Source organism: Cibotium barometz, chromosome 11 (assembly GCF_041138505.1).
Source record: "Cibotium barometz isolate CiBa-2024 chromosome 11, ASM4113850v1, whole genome shotgun sequence".
Classification (NCBI taxonomy): Eukaryota; Viridiplantae; Streptophyta; class Polypodiopsida; order Cyatheales; family Cibotiaceae; genus Cibotium; species Cibotium barometz.
Window position 1 is genome coordinate 27,401,528 of NC_141056.1, and position 16,951 is coordinate 27,418,478.

A 16,951-nucleotide genomic window follows, 5' to 3' on the forward strand; every position below is an offset into this window, starting at 1 on the left:
GAGATCTACATCAGGCTACAATTTTACCCTCGCCTCAGGAGCTTTTTCATGGAGTAGCAAGAGGCAGCCAACTATTGCCTTGTCATTGACAAAGGCAAAGTACCGGGCTGCTTGCGAGGTTGTGTGGTTGTAGAGGTTGCTTAGCGAGATTGGGTTTCCACAGAAGGAGCCCACGGTCATCCAGTGCGATAACCAGAGCTGTATCGCTATTGCTCAGAACCCGGTCTTCCATGCCCGGACCAAGCACATAGAATACAATATCACTTTGTTCGTGAGAAGATCTTGGCTAGTGACATCTTGCTTCTTTATTGTTCGACGGAGGACAATGCGGCAGACCTCTTCATGAAGTCTCTACCTCAGGCTATATGCTCTGACGCCACTCCAACTCACTGCAATTGGTTCCACATCAAGGAGCTAAGAGGGGGTGTTAGCAGTCACCTCCTGTCTGTACACTATGTCAGGGCCTCTGTTGTGGGTGTGCCCGCCCGTTTTTTGGTGTCTTCCCATTTTTCCTCACTCCGTATTTTTTTCCATTTTTTTCTGGAGCTATGTGGGCTGTCGGCTGCCCCCAGGTGTCTGGCTGACTGAGTATGTGCTGCCTGTGTGATCTGGTGCTGCCCGACCGTACCCAACTACTGGCCGACTACAGATTTGCTAGCCGACTGAGTTTTTCTACAGGTCGTGGGCACCAAGGCAGCAGTCGGCTGATTCTGAGAGCTGGCCGATCAACAGCCAAGGACCATATAAATTGGCCCCTTGCCCTCACACCTCTTCATTGTATATTTTCGGGATTTATTGGTGTATAGCACAGTTAGCTTCTCTCTCTCTTTCATCTGTGTATTGCTCTCTACAGCAATTGTCTTCATTTCCGTTGTGCATTCTGACAGTTCTTCCCCCTTTTGGTGCGGGAGTACCTAAATTTGTTCACTTTCCTTCCCTATTTATTCTCACGAGTAATATGGGAATTTAAATAGAGAATAATTAAATCCACTAATCACCTTTTACGCTAAGGTTTGACAACCATGTACTAATGCATTTTCACTAACATTCAAAGGACCAAACAAGCAACGTCACCACGAAACGTTTCAAGTCTGAAACGTTTCACTCCGAAACGCGGAGTTTCAACCCGAAACGTTTCACTCTATGAGAGGCACCAACTGAAATGCTAGACCGAAACGCCTATACATATATATAAAGTCAAAAGAGAGAGAGATGTAGGTCTACTATTTTCTAGTATAAAAATCTCAAAATTACTCACATAATACATTACCACGAGTGATAACACAAGTTTAAAACATCTCTACCATTAATATTTAAACATCAAATCTCAAAGTTTCAAAAATTTAGACGTTTCACTTTAAAGGTTTCAGTGGGCGTTTCACTCAAACGTTGAAATGTTAACATTTCACGCGTTTCAGAGGTTTCACGTTTCAAGCTACCTGAAACACGTTTCACGAATGACCATGCAATCAAGCCATGCCTCTACACCACATGCAACACGTGATGACAGATATGTGCCTGACAATGCAAGTGAGAGTGATCGGCATGCAAGCCGAAGGACTATGCATGTGGAGTTGTCACATGATACACTTATGCATCATGGGCTGAAAGCTACGCATCATGGAGGAAGGCCACATGTATCTAGGCTGCCGGTTTATAAAGCACATGCACCCCTGCCATGTATCTCACCATCATGTTGCCCATGAGCCCCAAGTAATTGTTAGCATCCCCATGGTGCCAAGATGGAGCATGTGCCAAGAGAGAGATGGAGGTTTAACAACCCATGACTAGTTGATGCAGTGTCAAATCCCCATCGGATCTCCTCGTGGAACGCTCCTGGTACGAGACTCGAAACCTGCAAACAAACAAACAACATGGGGGTGTAGGCCTGACTCACCTCCCAACCATGACAGCCATGGGAAGAGCCCACATACTTGGCTGTCCCCACCGAGCCACGAGCTGAGCTAACTAGGTTGACGTACCGACCAATCTCCACCTCGCGACGTCCCATATCGCCACGAAGCTACCCTCGCAGGCCTCGAAGCAGGCCTCGAGATTGTTGCCGGCCTCGGCTGCGTAAAGCAGGTGCACGTCTGCACTAGATCTAGGCTCCAGACCATAGAGCTCTCACAAATCACGCGAGACTCTATATGACTAATGACTAACCTTGGCCACCCTTTTATAGGCTCTTGGCCGGTCATCGGGCGTCCACACTTTGGTGCCCGCCCGTCCATACTTGGGTGCCCACCCGTTAGTCTATCCCTAACTCAGCTCACCAATCAGCCTGCCTAGCTCCAAGCTTCCCCAAACCTTGAAGCTAGTCTTGTGTGCGTGTAGCACACGGTCGATACACACTGTGCACATTACGTGCTACATCATGCTGAAGTCCTGAGAATCCTACTATAACAGGTGATCTAGGTTGAAAACCATACATAAGCATGAAAGGACTAAAACCTGTACTCGTATGCTTAGTACTGTTATATGCAAATTCTAGCATAGGAAGATAATCCTCTCATGAACACTGGCCATCAAATTGAGGATGATCAGAGGAACTCAAATTCAAAGTTGTTTCCAACTTCTCAAAAACAAGTTTCCAAAAATCACTCGTAAACTTAGAGTCCCTATCACTGACTATGTCCTGCGGTAACCCGTACAGTCTAAACAATTGCTCAATAAACTGCCGTGCTAATTGCGTAGCTGTAATAGTCTTCCGGATCGGTAAAAATCTAGCCATTTTTGTCAAGCGATCTACCACAACCCAAATAGAATCATGGCCTTGATGTGTTCTTGGCAATCCGGTAATAGAATCCATGGAAATACTTTCCCATTTATTACCTGGGATTTGCAAAGGATGCAACAACCCAGCCTGTCTAAAGCGTTCAGCTTTATTTCCCTCACAAATTTGACACTTGAGAACATAATCTTCTACATACCCTTTCATCTTTGGCCAATAAAAAGTGTGTTTTACTAACGATAGCATCCTGTGTACCCCAGGGTGTCCAGCAGAAGGGGCGTCGTGACACTCCTTAAGAATCTTGGACCTAATGTCTGAGATCTATGGTACACAAATTTTGTCATTGCGGAATAGTAACCATTCCAAATCATCCACTGGCCTCCTGCAGCCTGAATGGTAGGCTATTCAGTCATTGAGTCTTGGTCAATCAATGAGCTTCCGTCCTGGATCTTCTGCCAAAATGGACCAAAATAAGTCAGTAGAAATCTCGATGAACGACAAAGTATTCACCTCTCTAATTCGACTAAGCGTATCTGCAGCACTATTCGTGGACCCTTTCCGTAACGGATCTCAAAATCAAAATCTTGCATTAACTCAGTCCAACAAGCTTTCTCGACATGCCTTTCATGAATACGTATGTGGTGATTGCCAGTACGTAACTCTATCTTCGTGAAATATTTCGCTCCTACTAACCGGTCAATCAGGTCATCTGATCTAGGGAGAGGATAACGGTTCTTAATTGTCAACTTGTTCAATCTCTTGTAATCTATACACATTCTCCAGGTGTTGTCCTTCTTTCTCCTAAGCAACACAGGTGCACCCCAAGGTGATTTACTTGGATGGATCTGACCCATCCTCAAATAATCTTCAAGTTATTGAGCCAACTCATCTTCCTCAACTTAGCTCATCTTGTAAGGTGGAATACTGACAGGATGAGCACCAGGGATCAAGTCAATACGATGATCTACTGCCCTTTCAAGTGGTAAACCCAATGGCAGTTCCTTAGGAAATACATCTTGAAACGAATCAAGTATCTTCTGTAATTCTTTGCTTTCAAACACACTTAATTCATTGACTTCCATGGAAGGGATTAACAATGAAGAAAGTGGAATCAATACACAATGGAAAGCGGTATACAAAGAAGAATCCATTATATTTCCAAAATCAACTGTATTTACAAGAGGTCCCTGAGAGGGATGTATACAATCACCTAAAATACTATACTGGGTGTCCTTATGATGAAAAGAAAAAATATGACTAGACCAATCTATCTGGACTTGAAGAGTCTTAAACCACTCAATCCCTAATAACAAGTCTACATTTTCTAGGTGCATAACATAGCATTCCAGAGTATCTTTGTAGTCCTGAATCTGGATTGGAAGCATCTCCACCTTTCGATCCCATACTTGCCTTCCCGCAGGTAGACGTACCTCATGATCATTAGGTGTCGTATCAAGACTCAATTTCTGTACAAGTTTGTAGTTAACAAAATTGTGTGAGCTGCCAGGGTCTAGAAGAATGTGAAAGCTATGGCAATTCACTTCTCCATAAACTTGGAGAAGATCATGCAAGCCAAATACTTTAGAGTTGAACAGACAATCAGAACATGTACTAGGGCGAGAAAGTACAGTAAAACTGACGTACCTGTCAAAGACAACTGGGTCCTGCGTTGGTCTTTGCACTCTTTTGCTTCGAGCACTCGTTACGCATGTGTCCTTTTTCTTCGCAGATAAAACAACGTCCTTCCTTCTTGAGCTTTAAAGCCTTAAGGAGTCGTTTCTTCTTCGGTGGTATCGAACTTGAATTCTTCGAAGGTTGGTCCGAAGACTTTCCTTCAGTCGTGTTAGCCATAGGTGCAGAGAACTTTCTTTTATGCTTGTTTCCCTGCTAGGTAATAGGTTTCGACTTGGATGAGACCATTGTATCATCATAGATACGAGCTGAATGAATGGCCTCGTCCAATGTTTTGTATTTGTTATTTTCAACTTGTAAACAGTATGAGTCTGGTAAACCAGCTACGAAGAACCCCAAAAGAGTAGTGGGATCCATCTTTGTAGCTTTCATTTGCAAGTCCCTAAACTTCTGGAGGTAGACCTCATAAGTGCGAGGTCATGGTCAAAGCTGTGAACCGGGCAACAACATCATAATCATCCTCTTTCTTGAGGAATTCCTTCTTGAAAACGTCTTCGAATTGTGCCCAAGTTGTTGGCTTAGGGTTGAGTTCCTTCCACCAAAGTAAAGCTTTGCCTGAGAGGAAACCTGCTGCTAACTAAATCTTTTTTCCATCATCATATGGATGAAACTGAAATTAGACCTGCCACTTACGTAGCCAAGTGTCCACGATCTCCTTGGTACGCTGCTTTTGCTCGCCCCCGAACGGTTCCGGAGTAATATTCGGGCCTAAAGCAGAGACCAAGATATCCATACCCGAAAGAGTAGAGAGGATAGTGGTCAAGAGAGAGATGGAGTTCTGCAAAGCTTGCATCTGGGCAGCCATTTGTGCCTGACGTTCCGAAGAAGAAGCTTCGAGAGCAACTTTGAACTCTTGGAAATCTGATTTTGACACATAATCGTCAAAAAGATCGGCATCGGTATCTTCCGTAGCCGGCAAGCCTTCGCGTTCGACAAGGGGCTCCAACTCCGATTCTTGGGTCGACATCGTGAAGGGGCAAGTGGAGAGAAAATTCGATCTTGGCACAATAAAAGTGCGAGGGAACTTGAGAGCTTGAGAGCTTGAAAACTTGAGAGATGTGTGGCAAGAAGCCCACTTAAGGGGTTTATATAACTGTCCCCAAAAGCTACTTGAGCTTTTGCTTTTGTGTTTTTATATATATATATATATATATATATATATTCTGCTTTCTTAAAAAAAACAAACACCTTTAAACCTTGGAAGGGACCTTTAATTCGTTTAAAAAAAAGTTTAATCTAAAAAAAACGAAAGCAATCCCAAATCGGCAAATGCTTTCACTGTTTTTTTTTTCCTCCTCTCTCCTGGATTAGCGCCGCCGGCTACCTGCGTGAGCCTGAAGTCGCCCACCTTGCTGCTGTCGCCTAACGTGCTGCCGGCACCGCCTTCATGCAGGTGTGCCTGGCTGTCTACGCCAGCCTGCCTGCGTAGGCGTGGCCCCTGCGTAGGCCTGGCCACAAGCCGGCATAGGCCTGGGCGCCTGCCGGCCTGGCCTGGGCGCCTGCCGGCCTGCGTTGTCCATGCCGACAGCCATATGCTTGCGCCGGCTGTACACCTGCGCCACAGCACGCGTGCAAGCCCGACTGCCTGTAACACCCGACTGTGCATAAAACAGCCAGTGGCCTTCTCTCTCTCTCTCTCTCTCTCTCTCTCTCTCTCTCTCTCTCTCTCTCTCTCTCTCTCTTACGAACAACCAAAAGCAAACGTGCTTTTTTTTCTGTTTTCTCTCACCTGAAACTGTTTACACAGTTCAAAAACATCTTTCCTCTTCTTTGCAAAGCAAACAACCCTTTCTAGACCACAATCGCCATCATCACGGGTTCCTATGATGAAAAAGCAACATACTGAATCTAAAAACAACAATATGCACAAAAAAAACAGCAAGCCTTTTGAACACATACCTTTCTTCAACCTCATCTTCTCTACCTACCGACTTGCTCGTTCACGAGGCATGCTCTGATACCACTGTCAAATCCCCATCGGATCTCCTCGTGGAACGCTCCTGGTACGAGACTCGAAACTTGAAAACAAACAAACAACATGGGGGTGCAGGCCTGACTCACCTCCCAACCATGACAGCCGTGGGCAAGCCCACAGACTTGGCTGTCCCCACCGAGCCACGAGCTGAGCTAACTAGGTTGATGTACCGACCAATCTCCACCTCGCGACATCCCATACCGCCACGAAGCTACCCTCGCGGGCCTCGAGATTGCTGCCGGCCTCGGCTACGTAAAGCAAGTGCACGTCTGCACTAGATCCAGGCTCCAGACCATAGAGCTCTCACAAATCACGCGAGACTCTATATGACTAATGACTAACCTTGGCCACCCTTTTATAGGCTCTTGGCCGGTCATCGGGCGTCCACACTTGGGTGCCCGCCCGTTAGTCTATCCCTAACTCAGCTCGCCAATCAACCTGCCTAGCTCCAAGCTTCCCCAAACCTCGAAGCTAGTCTTGTGTGCGTGTAGCACACGGTAGATACACATTGTGCACATGACATGCAGAGAGATGGAGAGATAGAGAGACAATAAGAGGGAGAAAGTTATATTAAATCTCTTTAAAAAAGACCCAATGGATCTATGAGACCAAAAGTGATACAATAGTGTCATCCTTATAATCTCATCATGGTACAAAAGAAACAAAGGCGAGAGCTATGAGTTGGGAATGTCAAATCCGAGCCATATGATACAAAATGGAATCATCATCATCATACAGCGTATGGAGCTAACCCCCTAGTAGGAGGGGGCCATCAAGGATATCAAGCATGGGGGTAGCCTGTAGAAGGCTTTGTAGATCTGTTGGGCATGGGAGGTGGCTCTATGCCTCTCGAAGGTCTCCTCAAGCTGGGGCTAATGTTTGTGCTCCTGGTGAGGTCCATGGAATCTAGAAAACCAAGGTGAGAACGGGAATTTTCCACAAAAGAAATCTCAAGCATTAGCTGGCAAAGATTGGCCTGAAAAATGGTCAAACAGTATGATCATCATGGGAATATGACTTATATGGTTGTGGCTGGCACCACTGACGTGACACGCGTGGTCTCGAGCACAGTGACACTCTTTCTCGTTTCCACAAGAAGGTGGGGAATGCCTGTGACCAGTCTCCTTCGATGGAATGCATGTGACCAGTCTTCTTGGACGAAATGTCTACTTTGAAGGTGGGGAATACCTGTGACCAGTCTTCTTTGACAGAATGTCTTCTTAGATAATCTACACCAACATTCCTGTTTGGTAACATGTTTTCATACAGTTTGCTCATGGAAAACCTGGTATGAATGCCCGTGAACTTTGTATAAAATAAAATAGTCCAATAATATACATCAATATTAAAGAGGGGGGAGGCTCATGCCCAAGCGTGACCTCTAGTGCCAGTTGTTCGAAAAACCACATGTCCCATCATCGTTTGGAGAGAAGAGCCAAGCACTAGTACGGGAGTGCCACTGACCCGCATGGTCCCCGAACACCAATGACGCGCACTTTCTCGCTTCCACGGGAAGGTGGGGAATGCCTGTAACCAGTCTCCTTCGACGGAATGCCTATGACCAGTCTTCTTCGACGGAATGTCTACTTCGAAGGTGGGGAATGCCTCTGACCAATCTTCTTCGATGGAATGTCTACTTCGATAATCTACACCAACATTCCTGTTTGGTAACATGTTTTCATACAGTTTGCTCATGGAAAACCTAGCATGAATGCCCGTGGAACTTTGTGTAAAATAAAATAGTCCAATAATATACATCAATATTGAGTGGTGGGAGGATTGGCCCTTCGACGTGTGGGGATACAGGTACACAGTTCATGAGGAGGACACATTATGAGTACTGACACATAGGGTCCTTCTACTACCTACTTTATTGTACATGCAGGGTCTATGAAGTACATTGGCCCTATCTATTCTCTTCAACATTGGCCCCTATCTATTCTCTTCGGCGGCGGTAACTAGTGTTTTTACTCTTTTCATGTTGCCTTGACATCCAGTTTATTCATGGATCACATATGACAGCTCTTTGGTCTCATAGACCCTTCGGGCCTTTCCTAGACTTAATAACATGTTTTTTTATGAGGACACTTCTCATACAATGTACAACTAAAAGCATTTGAAAAACAAGTCCACATGCAACAGGTCTAGTTGTTGTAGTTGAACACATTCATATAAAGATTGATGCAATGATTGACGGAAGTAGTAATACTTGTCAATCTGAGGCGACTAGAAAGCGACCAATCTAGATTATCCAAAGAGCCTAAAATCTTGTCCAGGAAAAGAAAAGAGCTTTATCTGTCAAGTTCCTTGCCAATCTACCAAAGATGAAAGATCTAAAAGTTTCTCAAAAAACATATGCTTGGAAATCTAGTAGTTAAACACAGTGATAGGTGATGTAAGAACTCCTTGGTATCCGTGCGATTCCATAACATGTGTGGAATAGTCTCATTCAAGCATAAGCATTGTACACATTTTCCAATAGCATTTTTTCTTTTTGCCAAATACACCTATGTGGAAGTCCACTGTCAACAATAAGTTTGTCCATATAAAGCAACAATGGATGAGTGGCTATCGCATATAACAAGGCACCTAAAGGACATCCCTGCCTGACTAATTTTCCCAACTGCCAGGAAGAAGACAATAATACATCTTGACGTGCTGTCTTTGTATAGCCAGTAAATGGCATTACACATTTTTTCTCCAAATCCAAGTTTTATCATTAGCACTGCAATATAATCCCAATGAACAATATCAAAAGCTTTAGCCACATCAACTTGTAGTAACAACACATCTTGCATTGTGTATTTCGCATATTCTATCCCCATAGTTGTCAGGTACGAAGGTACGAAACAAGACAAAGGTACAAAAAAATTGTACCGATACTACGAGACGTTTTATTTCGGAAAAATAAGTTCGATGATAGAGATACGGTCCACTTTTAAAAAAACTTGAAAAATAGATATTTGTACACATTTAGAGATGCAAAGTCGAGAGAAAGTAGCAAGGTACAAAGCCCCCATTGCCCAAACGGCCATAAAAAACAGCAAAATAAAATAGGCATAAAAGAAGTCACGAAAAAAATGACTATTAAAAAAAAAACAATTTCGCATTAGTTTCACTTGCATAGCTTTGTACCGTACCGTATTTTACGTACCTCATGAGCGGGACGAGTTTCGCAGACAACTATGTCTATCCCTTTTTATACATTGCAAATATTGTCTGTGATTTGCCTTATGGGAATAAAACCATAATGTGTCGATTGAAGATCCCCTATTCAAGATGTTTTTGATTCTATGGGTGATCATTTTAGTAATCAATTTGAAGACCACCGTCATCAATGTAATAGGTCTCCAATCTGAAATATTTTGACATATTTGTTTTTTTGGCACCAACTTAACTAGACCCTCTTGCCATGAGGATGGCATAATTCCCTGTAACCATGATTGCTTGATCATAAGCAAGAGCGGTTGTTTAAGTATATCCCAAAACTGTAGAAAGAATGCAACAATTAAGCCATCCCATCCTAGGGATTTTTGTTTGGCCAAAGATTTAATCGCATTATCAAGCTCCAATTCCAAAAAAGGAAGTTCAAGATCTTGTGCTTCTTGTGTATCCATAATGAGAAAGTAGGACACCACAACCAGTAGAAGCACGGTTTGTTAAATTTTAATGGAGCAGGTATTGCAAAAGCATGTTGAAAATGAGTCACACATCTAACTACATGATATAATGTGTCCACTCACCATTTGTCCTTTGCAGTCTTAAAATGCATTGCTTTTGTCTTGATGTGTGTAAGCTTTTGAAGAAGTCTTTTGAGGAGCATCCCTTATCCACCAATGGTTTTCATCGATCGGATCTACCACTTTTCCAGCTTTCTTTGATCATGTCTTTCTAGCTCATGCCTAGAAAAATGCATTTTTTCTTCTTCTTGAGGGGATAACATACAAATATGGATGAGTTCTTCAAGAACTTGCAATTGTCTTTTCAACCCAAAAAATCTCTCTCTCTCTTTCCCTAAGTACCGTTTTCCATAATCATAGCCTCTTTACTAGCAATTGCTCATCATCAGCAATTGGAGTACCAAAATACACTCCCATCCATATCTGAAAGTTGCAATGAATAATCAACCCACATATGACAGTAATAGTATCAAAGTGATCGGCCTTCAAAGAGTACCAGCAATCCAGTCTGGCACAATATTCAATAGAAGCATTATGTTGGAATGTAAAGCCTTTCCTATCTACACATGTTTCTTTCCACATATCCATGGCATTTAGTTGACACATTGCATTTTTCCCATTTCAACTCCAATCATATGCGGAACACCTCTGGTGTTGTGATCTAGTAACAGTGAGTTGTTAAAGTCTCCGCATATTAATGCATATGCCAAACATGGATAGTGTAATAATTATGTGTAGATAAGGAGTTGGATGTGATTGAGATGGTTGTGTATGAGAATGTTATTTGTCCTGGTCTTCAATGCAACTGCGAATGTGTCGGAGAAACTTTAGGCATTGCTATCACTAAAGCCAAAGATCATGCCATGGCATCATGTGAGCTTCTGAATCAAAAAGTTGAGGAGAGGGTGTTGTAGGTTATAGCTTATGAAGGTGTCAAGAATATGGAAAGTAGTTCAAGTGCTAAAGGCCAATTGGGCATGTTTCCACACACACTTCCTTATATGAATATATGGTACCTCTTGCCAAAACAAGACACATTGAAGTTAATTCTCCTTGGTTGTAATTAGTCCTTTAAACACAATGGATAGGTGGGAGTGATACTTGATTATGGATTCAAATAACAATAAACATGTTTGAAATCATTCCATAGTTTCTCCTAGAGCCTAGCTCTTCATGCTGAAATTGATGGAGCATAAACTGATCCAAATTCATAAACTATTCCATTCAACAGGCACTGTACAATGATAAAACAACCATCTGGATCATTATAAGCTACCATTGGCTGTAATTCATGTCTCACAAGCACACATACCCCAAAAAAGTATGGATTCCAGCATAATATATCATAACCATGGGAAAATTCCATTTGCACAGCTAGAGCATGTTGATTATGTTTTTTGCAAACACACATTATCCGGTTTCATTCTATATACATAGTCCCAAACTAGTCTCAAAGTTCTTGGATTATTGAAACCCTGTACATTATATGACATGCATTGTTTTGTGACATTCATTATCATGATGAAGGAAGCAGATATATGAGCTTGTCAACTGCAGGCCATATGAATATCATCTTGCAAATCCTACAATTTCAACATTCCTCCTTTAACCACTTGAGCCCAAAAACCTCCACCCTTAGAATTTGTAGAAGTGGAAGCTCTACCCTGAGGTGTTGTGGATTCTATCCATGTACGAGATTGCAATGGTCGAGGTTTAACAATGACTACTTGATGCGCATTTGAAGTTTGCCATCTATCTACATCTGGCACATTTTTATCCTTGTTTAGAGAGGATTTCTGAGTTGACTCAGGCCAAGTGTTCAATTGTTGTATAGATTTGCCTCGAGTCTGTACACCTATGCCTACAGTCAGACTTGACACAAGATTAGACGTCTTATTAGGAGGAGGCTTTTGGATAATTGTATTTGCCAAAACAATTAGAGGCGGAGGGACCGAGTCAACAGGTGGTTGCAGTTTCAAGGTTAGACATTCCATGGCCAAGTGTCCAAACTTGTGACATGTGATGCATACTCTTGCAAAGACACCCCATTTCAGCTCGAAACAATTTTCACCCATATGCACATTCTCTATTTTCACACTTATAGAATCCAAGGTGCATTTACCCATAATATGCAAAACCTATCACGGTTTCCTATTATACATGGGGGGCATATCACTACACCAATTCTTTGGCCAGAACTAGCAAAGCATCACTAAAAACTACTAGAAAGTCCGCCACTTCTACCCATACAGGGCAGTGATGCTTAACCAATGCCTGATTATCCTTAGTGGGAGTCCACCAAGGGAGCACATAACCAACTGCTTGCCATAAAATAAAGGGGATTTTTCCAACAACTATTGTTTATGCATCATGTCAGATAACACAACCTCCAAAAAAAACCCTGGCAGCATAATACACACCCTCAACAAAGCAACCTCCCAACAGAATTTTCAGCCATTGAGCCACATCATTTGCAGAGGGCATTCTGCCAAGAAAGAAAAGTATCACCGCTCCCTCTGACAATTCATTGACCTTGGGCAAAATCATTTGCACGGGAATTTTGCATTTTAAAGTGGGTTTAGCCTTATCCCACGCAGCCTGATTTGCCTGAAAGTCCTTATGCAAAACATCATATGAAATTTGTGCATCAAGATCAACATGCTGAGCACCAAATTGTTCTGTCTCTTTCATTCTCTTCGGATCTAAAGCATCAGGAGCTTTTTCTGTTCATCTTGAATTAACATGATCAAGAGACTCCATGAAAAACACACAGAAGTAGAGCCACACACAGAGACTTCGCTATGAACAAAACTGCCGAAAGGCTAGCAAAAGTAGGAAAACCTGCAGAAGAAGGAGACGGGTAGCACCAACAGGTGAGCAAGAACCGACGAGAGCTAAGAGAAACGGAGAGAGCTGAGAGAAGAGCAGAAACAGAAGCAGAAGACGAAATCAACAAGGGCTGGTAGCAGCACTGAAGATGGAAATGGCAGCAACGAAGGTCGAAGACAAGATCAGAAGAGTCCAACGACAGCAGCAATGGCAACGGCAGCGGTGACAGCAACACCAGCAACAATAGTAACGGCAGCAGCGCCGGCAACGACAGCAGTGGACAGCGACCACGGTACACACACCACACACCAAACATGTAATACACACTCTCTCACACACACACACATCAATGAAACAAGAACAAAAGTTTGGCAGAAGTCTACTCACAAAGCTTCTCCATCAAGCACAGCATAGAGTACACGCTTTTTCAATCACGTCCTAGCACTCAAGAGTATATGTGGGTTTGCGATATGGGGAAAAAAAACAACCATATCAAATTTATATCAGTTCTCCAAAGGTACTCAGCCAAGTTGAAGAGAAATTTATATCAGTTCTCCAAAGGTACTCAGCCAAGTTGAAGAGAAATCAGGGCCAAATTCCAATCAAATGTAAATGTAGCTAGTGCTAATTCGATCATTCATCACTGAATCAAAAAAGTTTTTACTGTACCTACTTGGGCAGCAAAGTCTCTCATGTAAACTCAGAATCGAGGTACAAGACTACCCAAAAACAAGTCATCCCTGGCCAAATACGTAATTCTGATACATTTTGGGTTCTGCATTACTTGTTAGAACTCATGGCATTGCTCGTGTATTGATGCATCGTTGCATGATGGACGTGTGTGTGCAGGCATGCCTGCCTGTGCGGGGCATCTTGAATTTTTTAGGAAAAAAGGAGCTTCTTTGATAAGTGCAAATGCCATTCAATTTAAACAAAAGGAACACGAGCTCTGATTCTTACCCTGTGATATGAGACTGCTTTGACAAATAGCCAAGCCAAAAGAGCGCTTTCTGCATAGTCACAAAATGCCACACGAAATATAAGTTACACAATCAGGCTTGAACTATGAACCCTTGATAAGCAGGAAGCCTCACATTTGCACACACTGGTACTTGCACAACTCCAAAAATTGAACCCTTATTTTTTGTCACTGCTTGCTAAGACCTCTACACAATTGAACATTTATAATGAAGCAAAGTGCCCTATTTGAATGTCAGCTTCATGCTTAATCGTGGAATTATCAAACAAGTCAAGTATTGGTACAAATCTGTCTCAAAAACCTGTAAGCCATCTTACACAATGGAAAAAGGGATTGCCCTTCAGAAGCGAAGGTATCATCTAGCATATAACTTGTTGGTAAACAACAGACAGTCCATCATGCATGAACATTGAAGTCAAAAGGGAGAGAAATTTGAGCACTTTCCCAATTGCATACAGAAACTGTCATCAGTAGGGACACTACGGGACATGGCCTCATTTAAATCATGAAGGGGATGATTCCACATTAAGATGTCTATGAATGGGCAAGTAACATTTGCAAATGGGAAGCGTATGCTGTAAGTGGTTGTTGCACATAAACTTCTTCTTGGCGTTCACCATTTCTGACATCGAAGCAAAAGTCTCATCACAATTGATTCCCTTCTCTTGGGAGTATCCTTTGGCAACAAGTCTAGCCTTGTTCCTAGTTATTGAGCCATCGGATTTACTATGGACTTTATAAGCCCACTTAGAACCGATCACATCCTTACCAGGTGGCAAATCCACAAGATCCATGCTTGGTTTTTCAAGATAAAGGTATATCCTTCTTCCATTGCATTTTCCCAAAGTAAAATGCCTTTGGGTTGCTCATAAGGACACGGCTCTTCCACATCCATGACACTACTCATAAAAGCAAGGCTTTCACTCTGCCTATCCCTTGTTGCAGCTCTAGTTCTTCCTTCCAAAGGAACTTGTAAATGGTTTTCCTAGACTGTCTTGAGAAGCCACCTCGGGACTGTTCTAGCCCCTTGAATTGATTCCTTTTCTTCCCTTTCAACATCCTCAAAATCTTGAGGCCTGTCGTGCTCATCCCAAGGTACATCACAAGGTATTTTCTGAAAATCAGCTGGTTGATCCAAATTTTCAACGTATGGCAAGGGCAAACCACCACTAAACATGTCCTTCGTGCGAGCAACATCTTCCCTATCTAAATAGAGAGAGATGGAAGTTGTTTTACATGAAGATTTTGAGAGTAGACAAGTTATATAACCTACAACCCTTGCTCACAATGATGTATCCCACGAAAATACATTTGACAACTTTGTTATCAAGCTTGGTCCTCATCTCTATCATGCAACCAAAGGCATGCATGTAGTCAAACTTTGGCTTTCTGTCATACCAAGCTTCAAACAGAGTGATGCTCTTCAAAGCTTTTGTAGGGCACCTGTTAGTTACACATGTGCCAAAGTCAACACTACCTCGGCCCAAAACTTGTGTGGCAACCCTTGGCCTTTGATCATACATCTAGCAATCTTCATCAAAGTTCTATTCTTCCTTTCTACCACACCATCACACCATTTTGTTGAAGTGTGTATGGCATCGTACATTCATGCTTAATCCCCTTACTCTACAACAAGAAAGCTTTCAAAGCATGCAACATGTATTCACCCCCCTGTTTGTCCAGAGGGTCTTGACATTGCACCCTGTTTCATCCTCAACCATTGCAAACCATTGCAACCTTCTGTTGAAAATGCGCAAATACCTCAGATTTTTCCTTCATAGGGTAAATCCAAGTGAACTTGGAGTGGTAATCACTAAATGTGACAAAATATCAGCAACCCCCAAAGATGGAGTCCACATGGGACCACATACATCACTATGCATAAGCTGTAATTTTTGGACAGCCCTAACAGAACTCTCTCTCGGAAATGGTTTCCTCTGCATTTCACCCAACATAGTACCATCACATAGATGACCAATTGGTGTCTCCAAGGGAGGCATACTTTGAACCATATTACGCTTTTGCAAAAGCATTAAACTACCAAAGTTTAGAATAACCACTAGTGTGTGCGTGAGTTCTTTTGTGCGGGAATAGCCTCTTAGAAAGATATTATGTAAGCAATGATGTGTGGCAAAGTAACATCTATTAGGGACACTTGGCATCATGATTGGCATATGGCATATTTGGTGGCACTATATGCTTCGCCTTTGTAGAGGGGGGCCTCTCCTATAAAAAGGAATGCTTTCCACAACTCTAGTGTACTTCCTTTTAATCCCCGATTAATCATTTGCTTATTGTGCTAATTACTTGCTTGCCACTGTCTCAATGTCTCTCTCATCAGTCATCTCTTGCCCTCTTTGCAACGGGACCAACAGTGGTATCAAAGCTGCGCAATTGTCTTGTGCATCTGCCTCTCTAGTTCGCCACCTGGTTGCCTACCATTCATGCGGTCGAACAGTCCGCACCTACACATACGCCTGCCCGCGCTCTCTGCCCGGCTTCGCCAACACCCGTCGCCACGCTTTGCTTAGCCCACCGCCAGGGCTCGGCTCAGCTGCCGCTCAGCTCACCTGACACCCTATCACATGCTCAACCCATTAGCCAATGGCACCACCAACTCAGCTCTGCCCACCTCACCAGAGGAGGAGGAGGAAGGGGGGGCGGGGGGGAGGGGGGGGCAACGGCGTTGCAAAGAGTCAAGCGGCACCACCAGGGAGCACCACCACAATTGGCTAAGGGCCTCCCATCCGAGCCTTACCTAGCCAACCATGATTTTGGCACTTGCAAGGGGCAAAAATTTTCGGGCTGCCTCTGTTTTTGGCGTATTTTCATGGCTGCCTCTCTCGTGTGCGCTCTCTAGGGCTTCTTGCTTTGGGAGTCACTGCAACCATACTACACAAAGGAGATTGACAATCAGTTGGACAGTCAACATCTTGATCAAAGAGACCATTGGAGATAACTCTATTGTCCCCATTCTTAGCAAAGGGACAATGCCTCTCATTCCGGATGCCAATAGAGGGAAGTACACCTCAAGAGTGCTATATGTGCCAGATTTAGAATTT

General features: G+C 43.2%; 1 protein-coding gene across 1 annotated transcript in view; it reads right to left on the minus strand.

Moving 5' to 3' along the window:
- Positions 1-16,951, minus strand: part of LOC147633987 (uncharacterized) — a 127,879-nt gene that overhangs the window by 49,766 nt on the left and 61,162 nt on the right. The window contains exon 2 of the mRNA XM_086805069.1: positions 13,871-13,920. Coding sequence (XP_086661195.1) covers positions 13,871-13,920 — 50 coding nt within the window. The remainder of the gene's footprint in view (positions 1-13,870; positions 13,921-16,951) is intronic.